At 44.8% G+C, this 21,893-nt stretch overlaps 1 protein-coding gene across 3 annotated transcripts in view; it reads left to right on the top strand.

Annotated features, from left to right (window-relative positions):
- The window catches only part of LOC138529468 (uncharacterized), a 522,169-nt gene that overhangs the window by 202,364 nt on the left and 297,912 nt on the right, over positions 1-21,893 (top strand). The window contains exon 5 of one of the 3 annotated variants that reach the window (XM_069640828.1): positions 17,348-17,417. The exons of the other annotated variants lie outside the window; for them this stretch is intronic. Within the exon in view, the coding sequence (XP_069496929.1) occupies positions 17,348-17,417 (70 nt within the window). The remainder of the gene's footprint in view (positions 1-17,347; positions 17,418-21,893) is intronic. 3 annotated transcript variants of the gene reach the window in all.

Genomic DNA, 21,893 nt, shown 5'->3' with positions numbered 1-21,893 from the left:
ATATGGCAATACACAAGCAATACATACAACAAGGTGGAGTCTGTAGACAGTGTGCGCCGGTAGCGGTCGACCAAACTCTGTTTGGCAATATTGATGTAACACAGTACCTGATTGCGGGCGGGGTCACGGCATCAGAGTGTGGGTGGATCCAGTATAATGGGGAGGTCAACATTGTGGATGGGCGGAGTGGCGCTTAATCAGCAGGTTACAAGGGGATGATGGTGAAGGCAGTGGGTACTTTTGAATACCACTCCAGTGAGACAGTTTGGGAAATGTTTTCTTCACCTCGCCCTTGCTCCAGCTACTAGACTATCAAGTTTTACACCTTTTGAGATTGTCATGCAGCCATAAAACGAATGGATTCATGTGCAATATGCCTGCAATTAGCAAATGCTAAGTAGGTACATGCCATAGGAAACCATTGTGTAATGCCATCTTTTGCTGACCGCTTTTACATATTCTACAAAATAAAGAGTAAATGCGATTTCACTTGGATATATACTCATTCTTTTAGCACTCTTTTAGCGTTTTGTAAAACTGGGAAATAGCATACATGCGAGCCACCAGCACGTTGGCCTTCCCTGCATGCATACCGGCAAAACTGCCTTACCGTCTCTGCCGCCAGGTATCTCTGTATTACCGGGATATTACGGGCAGTTGAGGTGACGGTAAGTCCCCCTTCCATATAGGACTCCATGGGATGGAATTGCCTGAATCACTGGTGGTCAGTCATTTCTTTGCCGTTAGGGGCTTGATCTAACGGCAGGTCAGGCCTGCAGTGAGACCCCTGGGCCCCACCGGCAAACGTTTGTTTTACCGGTCCAGAAAAAATGCTGGTGTTGGAACTTTATGACATTTTATCCAGACTGTCCAAGTTTTAATGAGGCCCTATAAATCCCAGAACACAATTAGTGGAGACATGAAAGCCCATCACTGGGTCATCGCGTGACTCTTATTTAGTCACCTGGTAACATAGTACACTGTGGAGCTACTGGGAGTCATAGTTTTTTATTGAATTTACTCCATTGACTTTGGCACGTCTTCAGAGTAAAAGTGAATGTTTGAGTGATTTGCAATCCAATGGGTGCATTCGGTCTCGAAGCACAGACACACCCAATTTAGAAATATGATCTCCAAGAGAAAAAAATTAATAATAAAGGGAATCCCATGTATTTTTAAACTGCTTAGTTTATTCCCATAACATTTGTCTGTTAGGCAAAAACAGTTTGAAACGTATTCAAATGTCCAGGCAGACAATAAGAAGCAGCCCTTGTAAAGCAGTGATTTCAAGCAGGTACCTTTTAAACGTATTTGTTGTCTTGAAAGTGCAGCATTAACATTCCCATTTGTGTTGGGCTCACTTCCATTTCCGCTCTAGTAAAATGGAAGTTGTCATTTGGTTGAATTGTGCCTTTAAATCAGTCAATAATGTCGCTTGTAATATTGCAAACCATGGTCTTGTCTTCTGGAACATGCCAGCTAAAATAAATATATCTCCCAGTTGCAAGGCCCCTGTACTAAGCCCATGTATATATTCTTCAGGCCCACTGAGGAAAAGTGTATACATGAAACAGATGCAGGGCACAAGGAGGATAGTAAGCACAGGGTGGCAGGAGGAGGATGAGTGCAAGACAGCAGATTGGGATGAGTACAAGGAGAAGACGGACAAACCTGTTACTAGTGTCTTCCATCCATGGGAGGTGGCAAGGCAGGTTGGAGAATGGTAAAAAAAAAAACTGACCGCTCCAGCACTTTCTAAAATGGGTTCCTTTTCAGCTGTGAATAAAGTTATTTGTCAGCTTTGCTAGAATAATATGTGGCATTATAGGAACAGTGCTCTTTAAGCATTAGGCATGACTGCAATGCTTAACCAGATTCAGCTCTGGTACAGACAAAATGTATCAGCCCTGCTTTGGCTCCCTGCCCCATTTTGCACAAGGTTTGGCCTTGTCTACATATTGGTGCAGCCAATGTGATTTCCTGTTGTGGCACGTGGGCTCATTGTCTGCTTTGCAGAATAGTGTCCGGAAAGGGAAGCATTCCAAGATGTCCTGCAAGGTCAATTATATGCCCTTCTCAACAACATCTGAAAATAAATTGAGCTAAAGTGTGGAAAGACCCACAGTGGCTTTGTGAGGATATGGTAAGGAAGAAGATTAATTATATATATTTTTTTCATAACGCACTTAAGCGCAGGCCTGGGATTCGAACCTGTGTTGCTCTGCGTCCCCAAGACGAGGCCATTGCCACTGACCTACTGAGCTATACTACCCAACGTCATGTATTAAAGAGACCCTTTGAATTAGGTGCAGTTGCAGCTATTGCATAGCAGCGAGACTCTGAGAACAAAATGTCTGTTTTTTATTAAGCTCAGAGAACCAAACCAAGTTTATTGTTTGTGTCTATAATGTAACAAAGACAACTAAAACTTCCTCATGTTGGCAGCTTTTTTGTAGCTGGGAAAATCCAGAATATTCTCATGTTAGTAGATCTTATGTTCTGGGGAGAACCCAAACAAATCTCTAAGGAGCTTTGTATACAGTTGAAAGGTTTATCTCCCCTCCGCTACTGAATTTCTAAAATATGAGGAAGGGGCAAAAGGACACAAAAGCAGTAACTAAAATGCTAAAATCTTCTCATAATGTTAATACATTCAGCCACCAGCAGTCAGTCAATAAAGCTAACCGTTTCACAACCAAAAGACCCAATAAACAATCACATTCCACTTCTTGGTGTGTGATTTGAAGCACACAACACATTTTTATCATACCAAAGCTGGTGTTCTAGGTATGGTTGGGTGTCTTGTCATGATTTTCCTCAATGTAGTGATCCCTCATTTTAATGAGTTTTACTTTTACAACATCCAACGTTCAGATAGCCTGGCAGCACTGAAGAATCATTCCAACTGTACTTGACAGTGGGACATAGTAGTGCTTCTATGGCATCTTGCACAAGTGCTGTTGGCCAGATGCAGTGGGTACTGAACCACTACTGTATTGGATCATGTGAGATGCATCAAATTGGTAAGCATTGACCATCTCACCATCACAGCTGCTGAAGTCCCGTTGTATGTTTTTCTTGACCCATCAACATTGGAGTTCTCCCTGGCCAGCCTATCACTATCATTGGTCATATTCACAGATGTTGGGTCTTGTGGTATACGTAATGAAAGCAGAGCACTTGCTGGGGATAAAGAAGACAATGGGGGTCATTCCGAGTGTGGCGGTAGGGGGTTAACGGTACCAGTAAGGATGCTGGTGCGGTTAACCCCCTACCGCCACATTCAGAGGTCCCTTAGCGGGTCCCACCAGGAACGGCTGGTCTGACCAGCCGTCCTTAGCGGGACCCGTTAAGGGACCATGGAGCTAATAACGGGCCCGCTATTTGCGGGCCCGTTATTAGCTCCTTCCCCATTCCCATTGGGCCCTATGGGGGCTCGAATGGGAATGGGGAATGGTATTCAGAATGGGGACCTGCCGGGTCCTCCAAGGTCGGAATGACCCGGTAAGTCCCCATTCTGTCCACCCGGACCCGGACACGGGTTTGGCGGCAGCCGTGGTGCTATTAGCACCATGGCTACCTCCAAACTCGTAATGACCCCCAATGATATTGATATCTCCGTTGGTTTGTTGACCATGGGGTTTTTAGATTTTCTTCCTGCTTCTTTTGTCCTTGCAATTTAATTTCCACAAGTGCATCTTTCTTTCTCATTCTGATTGTTTCCTAAAGTTCTCAAGCTGCTAATAAGCAGCATCATTGATCTTGAAATATGGTTTGAAAAATGGCTCCAGACGTTGTTCTGTGTTATCTTTCACTGAGGAGAAGCATGGATCACCAAAGAAGCCGGACAGAACATGCCTTGCAACCTGCATAATATCTACCTCGAGTTCCATCAGGTGCACTAGTGTAAGTACCTCACTAAGTAATGCACTGTGCCATCTAACATGTTTGGTGAAAGGTCCATAGCACACATCAGTCAGCACCAGCCATAGGGCCTCATTACACGGTGGGCGGTAAGGGTTTACCGTTACCGGTAAACCCTTACTGCCTTACTACGAGGTCCCTTTGCGGGTTGGAGAATTTAACGCCTGCTTTTTGCAGGCGTTAAAAACCAACCCGCAAAGGGACCCGGGTGCTAATTACGGTACCACCATTTGCGGTGCCGTAATTAGCACCTTCCCCATTCCCATTATGCCCTATGGGGCAAAAATGGGAATGGGGAAGGGCAATGGGGGGAAGGGGGAATTACCGCCCCACCAACCTTGGAATAGGGCGGTAATTCCCCTTTCCACCAAGGCGGTGCCGGTATTTTACCGGCATGGACCAAGGTGCTAATAGCTAATAGCACCTTGGTCCACCGCCGTCCGTGTAATGAGGCCCATAGTCTTGGTATAAATAAAGCCACTTCTAATATTCAGATGTGTGTGTTGAAATTATCATTGATGGCACTGCCTTGTTCACTTAGCCAGTCAAATATACTTATTACAAATCCAGCTGTATTCCTCAAAGTGTACTATGGCATCTTGTTGCACATCTACAATTGGTGCCATATTATGCTTGCACTGTTGACTTAGCTTAAAGGAGCTAGTCTATTGGCCCATTGGAGTAATTTCCTTGAAAGATTGGTGATTGATGATGAAAGATAACAGCACAACGTGAAGGACATGTGCAAAGGAAAAACAGGCATGGTCTTACCAATTAATGGGCAGTCTGGATATTAGACCTATTAATAATACCTACAATAATGAGTATACAATCACAGCACCAATCCGTGAATAAACAAAGTAGCCTGGTGATAAACTGGATGCAATTGTGATCCTCTGTAATTATTTTGGGATCAGGGTCACTTTCAAGTGACAGGGGAAGATAAAAGTCTCCACTGTGCCATCACAACCAGGCTGTAGTCACTTGTGCACATGCCCATAATGAAGTGGAATTACTTCCTCTAGGAATGATATAGTGGCTCACTTTGAAAAGTACATTGGGGCTCATTATGACACTGGCAGTAGCTGTGCCGGTAAAAATGGCACGGCTGCCTCCGGAGTCATTTTATTTCTGGCACCCGGCAATGGCCACTTACCGGGGCATTACAGCTCCGGCGGTCCTGATAATTCCGCATTGCAGGAAAAATTACAGGGAGGACAGACGCACCGGCACTGTGTGCAACAGTGCCGGTGCATCTGTCAAGGTCTGCGAGCAGGTGCGGTTCCGCCTGCCAGGTCATACCTGGTGGGCTGAAAGGCAGCCGCTCGCAGAACTCGGAGAATGCCGGTCCGGTAACACTGGTGCCGGTAGCTTACCAGCACCAGTGTTACCGGACCGGCATACTTATAATGAGGCCCATTGATTTGATTTGGTATTAGTACCACACTAGGGACCCTCAGCCCTAAACCATATGAGACTACATAAAAGGGCACTAAAGGGGCAACAGAATAATTAGGTGGGAGAAGAGGAGCTGAATCTTGAAAAGCATTCCACAACCTGGCTGCGTGAGCTGCAGAAGATCGGTCCAGCACACCCACTATACAACGTTTTGTACGATTGGAGTAAAGACTTGCATGAAAAGTAACATAGTCTGGGAATTTCTAAGCAGTGATGAACTTTACTCGTGAAACCAGGGGTTTCTTCAAAAGAATGTGACAAGGTGTCCATATACAACATTATTCCATAATCTTTCATATTACCTGTTATCTCTTTGCCCATGCTCAAATGCCTCAGACACCCTGACCAGGTGAATAGTAGTTTCACTAAAGCACTTTGTCTGGAACAATGTTGGCAAATCAGCTATGTTTTAAGGGATGACAGGGATGTGCTGGTGTGGATTGGCGATTGGCTGGTTATGGGAACGCTGCACTTGAGGCCCTGGGTAGTCATCCTAATCTTGTGCATGGTGTTGATTCGTGCAGGACCACAAGGACGTGGTACTCAAGTTATTCCCAGGTTTGACCATGCACACTGTTCTGCTTTTGCACAAAGTCCAGTTGGCCTGATGTCAATCACCTTCATCCAAGTAGGCAATATTCTCCATTTTAGATGTTTCATGGTGGACTAAGGCATAACCTACTACAACACTCTGACTGCGAAGGTGGTGGTGGCTTTGGTGGTCTTGCTGTGATGTAAATATTTTTTGGACTTCTACTGCTTAGGTGTTCTGTTTCACAGAAAATATACAAAGGTGGAGGACTGGCTGTTTATTTCCCTCATTTCACTGTGACTACCATTGTCCTTGTCCTTGGTATAAGTATTTTTCAGAGTCGTGTGCAGCTGCTGCCTGGGCCAGGATGTGCCATAATCTGTGTCTTGCTCATCATCATTATTATCATACTTTTTGGATGTGTGGGGTGTTGTAAAAATTGAACTACCTATGGCTGTTTGCATTGTGTGATGTTTCCCTTGACTCAGTTTGCTGCTGTGATAGGATCAGTGAGCTGACCCAGTCAAGAGTTATGAGGACCCCTTTCAGCCTGGCATCGGAGGCCTACCAGTGTGTAAGCCAGAGCCATTCCTACCACAGAGAGGGCGGGAGGCAGTTGGGAGGCCCAAGACCCTATCCCTTCACGATATGCCCAATGGATTGCAGAAAACATCATACTTGCTCACGCCTTACCTCTGTTTGAAAATGCCAGCCAGTCTCTTTATTTTAGTAGCAAACAACATGTATGTGCATTCCTGGCAGATAAACTGCAATATTGTGGCTCATTGTAGAGAACTGGTTATGCCACTGTGTTCTGTGTTCCTGTTCCGCGAGATACATGTCATCGGTTTCCTTTCACTGGCGACGAGGACCAAGCCAGTAGCGGGCACGCCGACCGCAAGATATTGTTCTATGTCCACTGCAGCTGCGCCTTGCCAGAAGACTGCTGGTCGCGAGGTTGGAGAAGCCCCTGCACTCTCAGCACAGAGCCGTTTCAGGCCATGAAGAGGCAGCCGTGACATTGGTCGCGGTACAAGCCACTCCACCTCGCCCAGGGTGTAGCAGCGGCCAATGCACACAACGGGCAGGGGCACTGCTGAGCGTTTGACGCGGCCAGCAGGGCGCCACTTGCCTCGTAGGGTTGGATTCACTACTGTATTAGCCGTAATATAAGGGCACCAGTTGAAGCACATAGAGCAGTACCATATGTTCCATAAATGACTGTCAAACAACTATTAGAAAATAGATTCTCTACAGTATTAACAGTAATATAAGGGCACCAGTTGGATACACAGGAAAAGTACTGTATTTGCTAGAATAATCAGGCAAGGCAATCAGGAAATGGGCTGCCACTAAGGTGTAAAGCTGCAAATAAGATCCCTACTTGTTGATAAGATTGTGCAACATTGGGAGCAAGGGATTTACGGTTGCTGGAGTAGAGACTGATAAAACCCTCAAATTAACTCACAGAACAGAGTCTATGACTGTATGCTATTGGGGGGAGGACTATCTGGGCACCAAGAGTAAGGACATTAGCCTGTATTGAGACAATGGCAGTGGCTAGTATGCCGCCTCTCCCACCTTTCTTATCTGAGCCAGGTACTCCACCAATCCGGTGGGACAGATGGAAGAAATTATTCAACACTCATCTGGTTGCCATTGGGGGAGACAAATTTGCTCCGGCTAGGAAAGAGGCTGCATTGCTCCACAATTTAGGGACGGAAGGACGCAGCGTCTTTGATAGCCTAGCAGAACCCACGGAAATTGGCCAAGGGGAAGAAGATTAGTTCTCTGTAGCAGTCAAAAAATTGCAGCTACATTTAGAACCAAGGAAAAATGTCACATTTGAAAGACATACATTCTTTTCCAGAGGTCAGGAAGCTCATGAATGGGTAGAAACATTTATAGCAGCACTCTGCACTCTAAGTCGCTCGTGTGAATTTGGACATCTCGCAGACTCGCTCATCCGAGATCAGTTGGTGCGCTGCACTAACAACAGCAGAGTGCAGGAAAAACTGCTATCAAATGACCTGTCCCTGGAACTTACGGTAGAAGTGTTAGGGAGAATTCTCTGTTTAGGCTGAATTTCCTAACCTATTGAGTCCCCCAGCAGCTTTGCTGGATTTCTGGAGTTTGTTTTTTCCATCCTGCCAAGAGTGAGACTCTTTTTCTCCCACTCTTGGACATGAATGTGTGTAATTCCTTTGAATGTCAATGTGTTCTATGGGCTATGGGGTCTTTTACTCCATAGGGTCTCATATGTTTTGCTATGTGTGTTACACTGCACCCTCCGTGCCGTAGCACTGGGGTGTCCTAGCGGACCACCATCATAGACTCCATACCCGGGGACTGACTACTGTCTCCCCGGGCATGTAAAGTCACCATTGGCTTTACTAGACCTAAATTTACTAACAGAACTAGTACCAACCATCCTATTGTGGACGTACTAGTAGGGGTAATTCGATTACTCCTGGGTCTGTTATTCGAGGGGGCACTGTCCCGTCCCCCCTCGTCGAGTTTTGGCTGGTGGCAGTGGAAACTACTTGTTATATTCGACCCCGAACATAACCCTATGGGATTCTTCCCATTGTTGGAGATTGATACTTTTTCTCGTTAATCTCTAACATACCACCAGTTTACTTATCTTAAATAAGTCTATCGGATGGTATTTTCTGTCAGAACTCGGTTTTTAAAATGGCGTCTGTGTTCGTCTCTGTGACTCCTAAACCAAAGGTTGAGCCCTTTGTTCCACTTTTGGCGGGCTTCTGTACAGAGACCCTCCAAAGTGGTGCCATTCTGTCTGGGTTACCACAGGGGTGTGGGAGGGGGTTTAGGCACCCTGGACTGAGTTGCCTTGCCAACTCCAGTCGCACTCTGGTGTGATTGGCCCAAGTGGTGAGCCACCCCGCTCACCACTTAGCGTGTTTTGATTGACAGCTAGGCTGAACGAATGGGGGTTTTCTGCATAAAAGCAGGGCTTTTGGGACTGGATCTTCAGAAGTCACCACAGGATCCGACGAGGGTAAAGCTGAGCCGACCTGCAACGACGACACCTCCGGTGGAGCCCTGCTGAACTGACTCACCACTTCCCGACGACAGAGGAGATCTCCCTGCCGGAGAGTCTCTTCCCCTGACTGGTGGGAACAACCAGTCACCTTTGCTTTTTCTTCGCTCCAGGACGCAGTGGTCGAATTGCCCGTGCAGAGCACCCCGGCAACCGGATAGCCACTACCCATGTACCGTGACCAAAAGGTGGTGCCTTGTGACGGAGCACTCCGCGGCTGGTCTCTTCCCTGGTGGTGCAACGATCTTCCACTTTTCTTCGACGACGAGGTCATCTCTTCTCTTGGCAAAGACCCGACTTGCATCCACCACCAGGAACAACTGCCCCCGCCGGAGCTGTCTCTCCACAAACAAGGTACCGTGTCCACCTGGCTTCCCTTTCTGCCGGATAGAGTGAGGTGTCTTAATCCTCGCCTTTCCAATGGGTCGCCTCCAAGCTTTCTTTAACTGGCTGTTCTGAACTGGTCCAATTTTTCCATAACAATTTGCGATAAAGACTCAAAGCGCATTTCCACTGAGACACTTTTTGGGACATATCGCCTTGCCTCTCTCCGAGTGGGCCTGGCCTCTGAACTTTGTGATCTGCAGTAGACCCTGCCTTACTTGCCTTGCATTTGTCCGTAAAGTATTAGTACCGAGTTGATTTCATAACCTGCCTTATTTTTCTCTCCCGTCCTAACGAATACTAGAGTGCCATTTAGGTTAACGCATACACCTCTGTCTGCAAATAAGTGATGCCGGTGAACCTAGACTTGTCGAAATATTGTTAGGGGGATTGATCTTTTTCTTCGTATAAGTACTTGTGATTGAAGTTGTTTGCCGTATTAGTGCCAGAGTGTTTTCCATAGATGTGTTGTTATAAATAAAGACCTTTATATATTTACACCGAAGCCTTGTTCCGTGTTTGCTTGTTCTACTGTGTACATTGCCCTATTTTGTATACTCCACATACTCCCTAACTCTTCTTGAGGGAAGTCTGACTGCTCAGCCACAGTTACCAAGTGAATCTGTGTGGTACAGACTGCTACCAAGTGGGTTTACTGCCAAACACCTGTAGTCCTAAATCTTTTGCAGTGGTCCCAGAGGGAACTGCACAGGTTTCCGCCTAACAAGAAGTAGCTAGAGGGATGGAAAAGACATCCAAATATATGGCTAGCATGAAAATGGACAGACAGGTGAATTAAGTAGCAGCGATTCACAATAGTAAGAAGACCAATTACACCAAGAATATAAAGTGTGGGAGCAACCGCCATGTGTCGTCAAACCCATTTTGCACAGCACGCAATGCAAATTGTTTCAAGTGCAGGAAGAAGGGACATTTTGCGAAGGTTTGTTGGGAGAACTCTTCGGTGGAGAACATTAAGGCTATCACCAATGTTAGATGTCTGGAACAAGAGGAAAGTGCAGGAGAATATCAACCAGCTAAACATATGTTAGAAATCTGAGATTTGTGCAGTCAAGAGAAAGGACCGATTGATGTGTTCATGGTCAATGGTAGGGTGGTCACTATGAAAGTGGACAGCTGTTCCCCATGGACCATTATGTTGAAGAAAACATTCGAGAACTGTGTGAATGGAGATGTCCAGAAATTGCAGCTTCCGGGCATAGAACCTTATGCACAGGGTAATCTTAAAATAGAATTACTAGGAAAGTTTCCCGCCACCATTACGTTTAAAGGTGGAAGCTGTGAAGCTGATGTGTTTATCACCAAGGAAGGATCCTCATTGCTTAGCTGGTCTGACCAGAGGAAACTTGGCATAAGAATCCAAGCGAATGCTGAGAGCCCAGCTACTGTTGCAGAAGTGAGAGACCAGTGGGAAAAAGAATGTTTCCAGAGTATTCACGGAGGATCTGGGAAAAATAGACGGTTACGAACATCGCATCAAACTAAAGAAGGGAGCTGTCCCCAGAATACACACAATTAGACCTGTTCCACAGAATCTCAGACAAAACGTGAAGGAAGAAATTGAAGTGTTGCTTCAGAAAGGCATCATAGAGAAAATAGAAGGATCGGAGTGGTTGTCACCAGTCGTGGTGGTCACTAAATCCAGTGGTGACTAAAGACTTTGTGTTGACCTAGGAGACCTCAATAGGAATATAACATTGGATCGCCACCCTTTGTCTATCATCAGCGAGGAATTAGCTACATTGGGCAAAGCAAAGTGTTTCTCAGTAATTGATTTATCACAGGCATATCACCAGATACCGCTTTCACATGATTGTCAACACCTAACTTCATTTATTACCACTTGAGGGACATTCAAGTACTGCAGGATGCCTTTTAGGTTGGCTTCCGCAGCCGCTGTATTTCAGAAGGTGACGGAGATGGTGTTGCAAGGGATTAAGAATGTGATAACTTTCCAAGACAACATATTAGTCTATGCTGAGTCTGGTGAAGAGCATGACAGATTGTTGAGAATGGTGTTGACAAGGTTGGGGGATGCAGGTCTTACTGTGAAAAGGAGTAAATGTAGGATGTCCGTGAACAGTGTTGAATATTTAGGTCACGTGGTGTCCGCACAAGGGATCAAACCCAAGGCAAGTCTAGTGGATGCTATCCAGAAAACTCCATGCCCCAGTTATAAAGATCAAGTCAGGTCCTTTTTAGGGCTTGCAGAATATTACCATACATTTGTGAGGGACTTTGCCTGCATATCGACTCCACTAAGGGCTCTGTTGAAGAAGGGAGTAAGATTCCAGTGGTCCACATAGTGTAGAGAAGCATTTGAGTTAATAAAACAAGCCATTGTTCAAGATCTCTCTATAGGAAAATGTTATTATAACGATAATACTGTGATGGTAGTTGATGCTAGTACCTTAGGATTGGGAGCTACATTATTGCAGTATGATTCTAACAATGTAGAGAGGGTGATTGTGTTTGCTTCGAGAGCACTCAGGGGAGCTGAGGAGAGGTATTCAGTAATAGAACGGGAGGCGTTGGCCATGTATTGGGCAGTAAATCATTTCAAATATTTCCTGTGGGGAAGGAAATTCACAGTAAGGTCAGATCACAAGCCCTTAGTGCAGCTATTTAATAGCGGCAGGCGGGCTACTGGGTCACCTAGAATAAGCAGGTGGGCTTTGGGTCTTCAACCATATAATTTTGAGGTCTATTATTTGCCTGGAAAAAATATTTGGTGGCAGATTTAAGAAGAAAGAGTTACTTGAAAAAGAAAAAGATTTTAAATATGTTGGGATATACGTGATGAAATGAGTCTAGTGGGAGACAAGTTAAGGAGGGGTAGTTGCATTGTACCCCCTGAAGCGGTGAGGAAAAGCTTACTTGAACTAGCACATCAAGGTCATCTTGGAGAAGGTACCACTAAAAGGAGGGTGAGGCATTGCTATTGGTGGCCCAAGATAGACAGAATGGCAGAAGATCTTGTAAAACAGTGTAGGGCTTGTCAACTGAGTGACAAAAATAAAGTGGTGCGGGAACTGCCTTTGATGCCAGACAGTATACCAGATCAGCCATGGCAGAAACTGGCAGTTGATATTTTGGGACCGGTGTCTGGGTTAGGAGATGGGTTTAAGTACATTTTTGTGCTAGTGGGCTTTCATTCCAAATGGGTGGAATGGGAAGTGGTGAGAGAAGTGACAGCAACAGAGTTGGTATCTTTTTTGGAAAGAGTGTTCCTTAAGGAAGGTTGCCCCGCCATATTGGTGTCAGACAACGGGGTGCAATTTGTGTCTCAAATTATGAGGAAGTTCTGAGAGGATTATGGCATTATACATGTTAGGGCAGCTTTATACCATCCTAGAGCAAACAGATTGGTTGAAAGAGTTAACAGATACATTAAAGGAGGGATCAAACTAGCAATGCGCAATAGGCAAACTTGGAGAGAAGTTTTGAATCACATGATGTGGAGCTACCTGACCACACCTCACTCTACTACGAAGGTATCTCCATGTGTCTCTCTTAAAGGTAGGGAGCCTGGAACCAAGTTGTGCCCGGGTTGGTTGGGGTTGACAGGCACAGTGACAGTCGACAGGGAGGCCATAATGAGGTGGATTGCTAAGAGTCAGACTAACAATAAGGAGTCATTTGACAAGAGGGAATGTGCCAAGAGTAGAGTGTGGAACATTGGAGACTGGGTGTAGGTGAAGAAGCCCAGAGCCACACAAAAATGTGTAGAGAGTAAATATTTGGGTCTTAAGAGAATCGCTTCTGTGCGTGGAAGTGTTGTCATCATGGAAGGGGTGAAGTCTGGTCACAGAGCAGATTAGCTAAAGCTGGTGAGTGTGGAGCTGGTGTAAGTGGTGAAGTACAGAAAGAGAGGGAGGAGAGTTTGGATAGGAGTCAAAGTAGAAGTGATGAGCCTCATGTATATGTTCAGCTGGCTAAAATGAGTGTCAGGTCAGACAACAATTGTGGTGACAACAAGAGAGTCACATGTAAACCTAATTGGTTAAAGGACTTAACTCAGTGAATTTCAGCATTATATTTTAGAGTTGGTTGTATTCTGAATTTCATTATTTTCTTCTTTTCTCTATTCTAGTTTCAAATTTATAGATTTATGTGTAATTGTGTTTACTGTTATTACTTATTTTTGGGAAGTTGCATTTAATTGTTTCCTTTTTTTGTTATAAGGGGAATGTGTGTAGAGAACTGGTTATGTCACTGTGTTCTGTGTTCCAGTTCCGCGAGATACATGTTCGTGTCTCGCAGAGCTGGAATACGAGGTTTGAAGGGATTACAGTTGGCGGAGGGAGCGGAGGTGGGCCCACTGAATAAAGCTCAATCTCAAAAGCTACCTGGCGTTGGTTTCCTTTCACTCACCCAAATCTCTAGAGCGATGCATCGGCAAAAGAAAGAGAGTGAACCACTAAGCAGCACCACCAATTACAATGAGCTGCAACATGGTTCTCTCCACATAGCTGCAGTCTAGCCATCGAGCTGCTCCATAGTGGCGCCCTGATACAAAATTGGATATTGGTCAGAGCAGGTCATCATTGGCAAAACCCAGGAGACCCAGGTTAGGAAAAGGTGCTGGACTTAGCTCCCTTTTTATGCATTCATATGTTTCTGATACCTCAAGTGAGGGAAAGATGCTAACTTATTGTCCCAGGAAACCAGAAGAGAAACATCAATAGGAGAAGGAGGGGGAAGATGAAAACAGGAAAAGTAAATAGGAGGTTGTGGGTGATTTAAGTCAGGTCTGAGGAGGTGCACAAAGAGACCAGATGGATGAAGATTGGTGTTGAGGAGTGAGGAGCGCAAGTGATTTCAACCCGGCACTGCACCTAAGTCAATGCCTAGCATGTGATGCACAGCTGGAACCTTTAATTATATATGTGTGTCTATAATTTCTTTTATTTCTGAATGATGTACCCTTATATCACACCCCTCTCTTTGAATCCCCCCTGGTCTCACTGAACCAAGAAGCAGGTTGTTTTGCAAAGTTAAAAGATGTATTTTATGGATTTGAACAATACATATATCACACTATTATTATTTATACAATAATCACCAAGGGTGATGTTACAATCAAGAATCTCTTTAATTAAAAGGAGTATGGATAAGAAAAATAATGTAGCATAAAATAAAACTTTGTGTGGGTTCAGTCAAATGCAATGATAGGAAATTAATGCAGCACAGAAATAATATTTTTGTGTGTTCAATCAAATGCAATGTAATCACTCTTTCCCCCTGCACACTACTCGATTCTCCCCCAATACGCAATATCGAGATGGAAGGGGAGAACACAGGTTTCAGGAAATACTCAACAACACAGTTTCAATCCCAATTCCCCCCAGCAAGCATAGAGAGAAACAGGAATGGATTTCAAAACAGGTCAAATGCTTTTGAATGTGGTTTGAATGAATGGGAAAAACACTGGAAAATTGGATAGTTTCAGGTAAACACTAGCACTGATGGTTGAATAACTAGCTGATTGAAAACGGAATTCGAGGTCAATTGCAAAGAATAGCTATTTTACACATGAGGAAATTGAGTCAAATGCAAATTAACGGCAAACTGTTCAGCGTGCGAGAAACGCGATTGCGACAAAACTATAAGGAGTTGGAATGCGGTTTTAGATTTGTTTGAAAGCTGAGGATGTTAGCTTCAATTTGATTTCTAGCATGCATGGTTCAGAAGTTATGAAGGTTTTCGTAGAGGTTTTTTTTTTTAGAAAGAGTCAAGATTTTCAAATGGAAGATGTGCTTTTGAATTACAAACAGGATTTCTTTTACACTAGGGAGGCTATGAAGATACAAGCTACCCAACCAAAACAGCCACCGGAACAGCGGCGCCTCTGTTCTGACTTTTGTCTGCCGAGACACTTGTCTTTCTTCAGCAAATATATTAGCGCAAAGATGATATTATCACTACTATTATCAGAGAACTATATGGATGAGGGAAAGATTCTGGAAAGACAAAAGAGATTCTACAATGCAGTTCTGGATGTGATAGAATGGTTTGGATAGGATTACTTAAGGATAATATACTGGCTCTGGCCAATTCAATGCTATAGATACTCACAACTATGGTTTGGAATAGGCCCGTCAAGGATCTGGTCAAAGGGTTCTGGACTGGAATTCTGCTAGCCCACCAGACAGGATTCAGGGCACCCGGATTCCGCACTCAGCATGGCACTCTGGACACTGCATGGCCTCTGGACTTGATCTGACGGGTTGGTTCTGAGTTGCAGCTATCAGGTTACAGCTCTGCTTTGCTGGTTTGGATCTCTGAGTTCTAGCAAGAGTTCTTGGCAAGAAAGCAGAAACAGCTCAGCCAGGCTGTACTTTTTGTGGTGTTCCCCTTGGAAGTCTTGGGGTAAAATCAGGTTTCAAGATTTTAAAGGCCAAGCTGAGAAGGGTTCAGCTTTAGAATTGGGCCTTCTCTGCTTTCAGAGTTCTGGAGTCTTGGATCTGGGTTTCTCCTGCAGAGCGCTTCACCAGTGAATCAGTTGATGGGTGAATCTGTGTGTCTCTAGGTCCTAAACTGTCCCTATTTATGTATTTTCCAAAGGGGTGGGTAGGCTGAATTATACTAAGCACACCCTCTAGGAATCCTATTGGTTAGAGTATTTCCTGTCTCCTGATTTGAGAAGGAAATCTAGTGTCATAGTCATGCTGCATTTTACAATCCAGGGAGTTCCTCCCCTTTGTTTCTGTACAGTATATCTATGTTTCACATAAATCATATTTACAATATCACCAACTTGCTAGCAATACATATTCACATCACAGATTTAGTAGAGCAAGTATCCGTCGAGTCCCATTTTAGTGAGAGCTTCGGTTCAAATTTGACAGTTTTTCGCCCTTTTGGTTGGTTATCCAGTGTCAGATCTGTACACATTTTCTACATATATGGGTATAATCCTGTGAAGTTTCATATTTCTAGCATTTTCACAATTGCTACAAAGTCAACATTTCGGTAATCCTGTCTCTGGAAATCGCAGTTCTCTATGAGTCTTTTTCAAAAAGATATTTTCTTGTGGTTTAAGATACACATATCTGTCTGGTCCCGCCCCCATGGTTTGCTGGGCCCAGAGCAGTCCAGGGCTCTCTTCCTGCTGGCAGTTGGTTTCTGTTGACAGTTGAATCTGCATATCTTTTCAATCAAGGGAGTCTTGGGTCTCTCCTCAGAGCAACAGGCCCACCGCCATTAACAACTCAATGACAGTTCCTGAGCAGAGAGCGAGGGAAGAGGCCTTTGTTTGGGGCAAACTGTGGAATGTGCCTTTGAAGTACTGTGGCTAACATTAGTTCACTTTTAAAACACTTTGTTTAAAATTGTCTTTTCGAAAATAAACTTTACATTTTCAACAAATATACACACAGATCTCTTTTTCCAGTCTTTTTAAAACATAGAAATTGAATAGTAGCAACCTATATTGCTTTTTATGGCAAGTCTCTTGTTTTCCACAATTTGATCTTAAGACACAAGTTTTAAACTAACAGTGTAAGTAAATGACAGCTCTGACACAGGCAAGCGGCGATACTGCGCCCATATCTAACATATTTTCCCAGGCAAGCACATTTTTTAATGTGGATTTTCTTATGATGAAATGTGCTCCTCCTGACATTGTACTTATGGGGATTCTTTAAATAAGGTGATGGTTAACACCCAACAAGAATGTTGGATCTTTTCTGGTGTTTGAAACCATTATTTTGCAATTTCCACAGCCAAGGAAAAACAGATTTTAGAGCACTTCTGGGTTTTCCTGGCAATGCAGCACTGCCTTTTCAGATAGTTCCATTTCACTCTGTGGGCATCCCAATGACAGGTTGTGGCAGTGTGGTCTAGTGTTCTACCACTGACATAGGCAAAATAGATTTGGCAACCTATTTTTCCGGTTTCCCTGTGCACTTTTCAGATATTTTTAGGGTGCAACTGGCAAAATTAATCATCTTTTCTTATAGTTCCAATAGCAAAATTCTTCAGCTTCTCCCATCAGGGGTGGATCGACCAGTTCTCCTCGCCAGTCCTGATGTGAGTATTGAGCGATACCCCGGGCCCCTTGGATCTTTGCTTCCGGTCCCTGGGTGGTCCTTCTTGGTTTTAATATCCATGGTTTCCAATTCTAGGATGACAAAGCAAAAGCATATTTGTAGACATTTCCCCACCACTATTAATGTAGTGGGGCGGACACATACATTTTGACAAATCAGGACACATTTTTCTATTGGCGATTTATTGACTATATAGATGGAATATTTTATAGATGGAATTCTAGGGAGCTGGAGTGACCCCCTCTGGGGTTCCAGAAGACTCCTCCAGTTGCTGCAGAGTGTGCCTAGGATGGCAACACTTCAGTTGGTTAATATGGACCCAATTATTTTCCCCCTCTGCCAAACTGCCTTTGGGGATGCGGATTTTGTAGGCGACTGGTGAGATTTTGTCTACAATTTCAAAAGGACCCCTCCAGGTAGGCAAAAATTTGCGCTGTTTGGCCTGGTTCCTTTGGAAATTGTATAGTAGACCCGGCCTCCCACATGGTATTCTTTTCTAGTAGTCTTTAAGTCATAGTGGGTCTTCATGCTGTCTGCAGATCTTTGTAGATTTCGCTGAGCATAGGCAAAAGCATGTTGAAGGTGTTTTCTTAGATTTTCAACATACTCATGAGTTGTGGAGGCATTGATCAATTTCTGCTCTTGGGTTCTGTAGAGCAGATGCTGGGGAAGCACCATCCTGCATCCAGTCATCAGCTCAAACGGTGACATTTTAGTTGCAGATGAAGGGGTAGATCTGGTGGCCAATAGGACAAGAGGTAATCGGATATCCCAACTTGGCCCAGAATCTGCCACAAACCTTTTTATTATGCTCACAATTGTCTTGTTGTATCTCACCACTAGAGGCTCGCTGGTAAGCAATGTGTAGCTTCCTTTTGACCCCAAGGATCTCCCACATCTTTGTCATTACTTTGCTAGTAAAGTGGCTACCTCAGTCTGACTCGATCCTTTGGGGTAGTCCAAAACATGAGACGATGTGGTTGATCATCAGGGTAGCTGCTTTTTCTGCCTTGCAGTTTGGGGCCGGGAGACATTCCACCCACTTAGTAAAGAAGCATGTCAGGGTCAACATCTACTTGTTTCCGCTAGAGGAGTGAATCATGGGCCCGATAAAATAGACTTGCAAATCTGACCATGGCAGGGTCATCCCCCTCTTTTGGGGAGGTGCACGGTGTGTGAGGGATGTTGGGTGAAATTGTGCACACACAAGACAACCCTTCAAGTATTGGTCGAGGTCCTGCCCCACGTGTGGCCAGTATGCAACCTCTTTTAAGATTTCAAGTGTTGTATGAAACCCCCTATGACCGGCTGTGGCCGCATCATGGGCGTGACTTAACATCAGGCTTCGGAATGAGGTAGGGACCACTTACTTATCATGGCCAGCTAGGGATCTCCTCACCAACAAACCGTCTTGGATCCTGAACATTTTTGGACTTTTCATCAACACTCTGAGGTCCTCTTTCCCTATGTTATCGGTATCCGTCAGGGGAAAGTTCTCAGGGTCCTCAATGTGTTGATAAAACTTACCAATTATTGGATCCCCTTTTTGAGCCATAATCAAATCAGCATCTGGGGTCTCCTTACTCCATTGTGCAGTTGAGAGTTCATTGTGAGCATTTGTCTGGGATAACAGTGACCTGGATCTCCCCCAACAGGGACTCAATCTCAAGTAGATCCCCTTGGATGGCTCCAGTTTTGGCCAGCTGATCAGCTAGGTCATTTCCAGTTTTGTCTGGTCCCTCTACTTTGGAATGACCCCTGATCTTTTTCCAGTAGATGGTCATCCCACATTTTGAATTAATTTCCCATGTTTCAATGGTTGGTTATTAGCACATAACATTCCTCTGGTTTTCCAGTTAACCAGGTGCTCCACGAACCCGTTCCTTACATAATCTGAATCTGTGATTATGACCAGTTCGGAGAGTTGATGTTGGACAGCAGCGAGGATGGCTTGATGCACAGCCATCAACTCTGCCACTTGACTACTTCGGGGACCAATCTTGTACCCAGCAGAGGGTTCTGGGGCCTCATTCACCCATGCATTCACTACGCCGGCCACAAGTTCTTTTTCCCTGTTGTTGTCTACATTGTAGGAGCGTCCATCCACATAGACAGTGGGCATTCCCTCACACTTGTCTTCTTCAAAGACTTTGTATGGGGAATTGAGGTATGCCTCCACGTTCTCCTTGATTTTAAGACTTTCGTCCTCGAGACAGTTTTCTCTGGAACAATCATGCAAGTCAGCCAGACCTTGCGCGAGGTGACTCTTCTTGTTCTGGCCATATCTGACCTCCACAGGAAAGCCTTGCATTTACAGAATCCAGGAAGTAATTTGGGAATTACTTACATTTCCGGCCCGGATTCTGTCACTTTGGAGATATTACAGAGGCTGGTGTGGAGTCTCCTCTATGATGTGTTCCCCCTGCATTAACGGGCAGTAATTCTTCAATGTCCACACCGTTGCCAGGAGTGCCTTCTCAAAATCGTTGAATTTTTCCTCCACAGAGGATAAAGTTTTACTCGCATAGGAGATTACCTTATTGACCTTGTCATGCTTTTGGTATAATACTGCAGTCAAGCATGTATTTGAGAACCAAGAAGAACTCCTTGTTTTTGACAGGGTAAGCTAGGCAAGGCGCTTGTGAGAGGCTTCTTTTGAGTTGTCTTACTGCCTCGGCTTGTTCTGGACCCCACTCCCACTTGATCCCCCCTTCAAAAGATGGATCAGCGGTCTTGTGATCTCTGCGTAGTCCTCAATGAACTTTCTACTGTGACCAGTCAGTCCAAGGAGGCTCCTTAGTTCCCGCAGAGTTGTGGGGTCTTTTAATTTCTGGAGTGTTTCTACTTTCTTTTCCTGGGGATAGAGACCCTGAGGAGTAATCTCATGCCCCAAGAAATTGACATGGGTTCTGCACCACTGTGCCTTTTGAAAGGAAAGTTTTGCTCCGGCAGCCCTCAACTGTGTCAGAACATAACGGATCTCTGCTATGTGTTCCTCCACAGTTAAGATTTTGATGAGAACATCATCTACATAGGCCAAGTTACCCCTTTCACCCAGGTTGGGTATGGCCTTATGTAGAAAAATGTTGAATTCATTGCCGGAGTTGATGTATCCGAAGGGAGTCCGGGTCAATGTGTACTGTTGCCTCCGAAGGTGAAAGCCAGCTTGTATTGGTCCTCCCTACAGACAGGTACAGTCCGGTATCCATTGGTCTGGTCTATTGCAGTGAATACCTGTGACCCCTGGATCTGGGACAGCCCTTGGTCAATGTAGGGAAGAGGCCATCGGGAAGTATGGACCCGTTTATTGAGCTCCCTAAGGTTGGCGCAGAGTCTCCACTGGCCGTTTGGCTTCAAAATCCCCAGCACCGGATTATTGAAGGTGCTGTGAACTGGACGGATTATCCCACGGGACTCAAGGTTCTTAATTATTTCTGTAAGGGGCTCCATTGATGCGAGAGGCAAGCGATATTGCTTCACAAACACTGGAGTCATGCCAGGGTCCGTGGGAATTTTTGTTGTGGGGATGTCGGTGTGACCGCAGTCATATGAGCCCACCACAAAGAGATCTTGAAAATCCAAGAAAACTTGTTTACATTTTTCTTTTGCTCCAGAGTGTCTCAGGCATAAGCTAGGTTGACTCTCTCTTCAACCATCTGCTTGAAGCCTGGAAAGACTTCTGGTTTTGCTATCTCAGCGGCCTCCTCCAGCTGGGTGGAGAAGTCCCTGGTCAAAGTGCTGATTTGGACTGCTGGCCTTAGGTGGGGAAGGCAGCCCTCATGGACCTGGAAAATCACCTCATCCCTCCTGAAGTCACAGGTCACATCCTCTTAACCATAAGAGCAAGAAGTGTACACCAGGAAGTTCCCCCCATGCCAGGTAAAGATCCTGTCTGGTGTTGTGTTGTCATCACTATCACTGTCAAAACAGTCCTTGGGGATTGGTCCTAATAGTTCATTACTTAAATCATTGGAAAAATGTCGGTCATCAACCGCCATTCCAACAATGGTGCCTGCGGCTAGAGTGATTCTCTTTAAGTCGCTGTTATCCACCTCTATTGGAATGGTGTCATTTTCTATATTGACTAGTGGTGTTGGGTTTAACCCCAACCCTTGCTGTTGGAGAGAAACATTTAGATCAATATAGGCATCAGCGTTTTTCAATTTCGGTCCTCTTTTAACTTTCACTTCCAGGGAGAATTGTCGGGTCCTTTCTGGGATGGTGACACCCTCCCCGATCTGAATTTCAACTGCATAAGGCAGCAGTTGACCTGACCTAAATGCTTTGTCTGGGTCATCAAAGCCCATGGGATTACCTGCTAATCGGAACCAAGCTCGGAAGTTTATTAGGTCAAACTAATGGCAAAGCGATTGAGAATGTCACTACCTAAGTAAAAGGCAGCAGTGACGTCTCGCAGGACCCAACAATTATGGACTATGCTCTTGTTGCCTATGGA

The sequence above is a fragment of the Ambystoma mexicanum genome, chromosome 1q (genome assembly GCF_040938575.1).
Source record: "Ambystoma mexicanum isolate Mex_15411 chromosome 1q, UKY_AmexF1_1, whole genome shotgun sequence".
In the NCBI taxonomy this organism is placed as follows: Eukaryota; Metazoa; Chordata; class Amphibia; order Caudata; family Ambystomatidae; genus Ambystoma; species Ambystoma mexicanum.
Note: the sequence above shows the minus strand (reverse complement) of the source record. Positions and strands in the feature narration are given on the sequence as shown.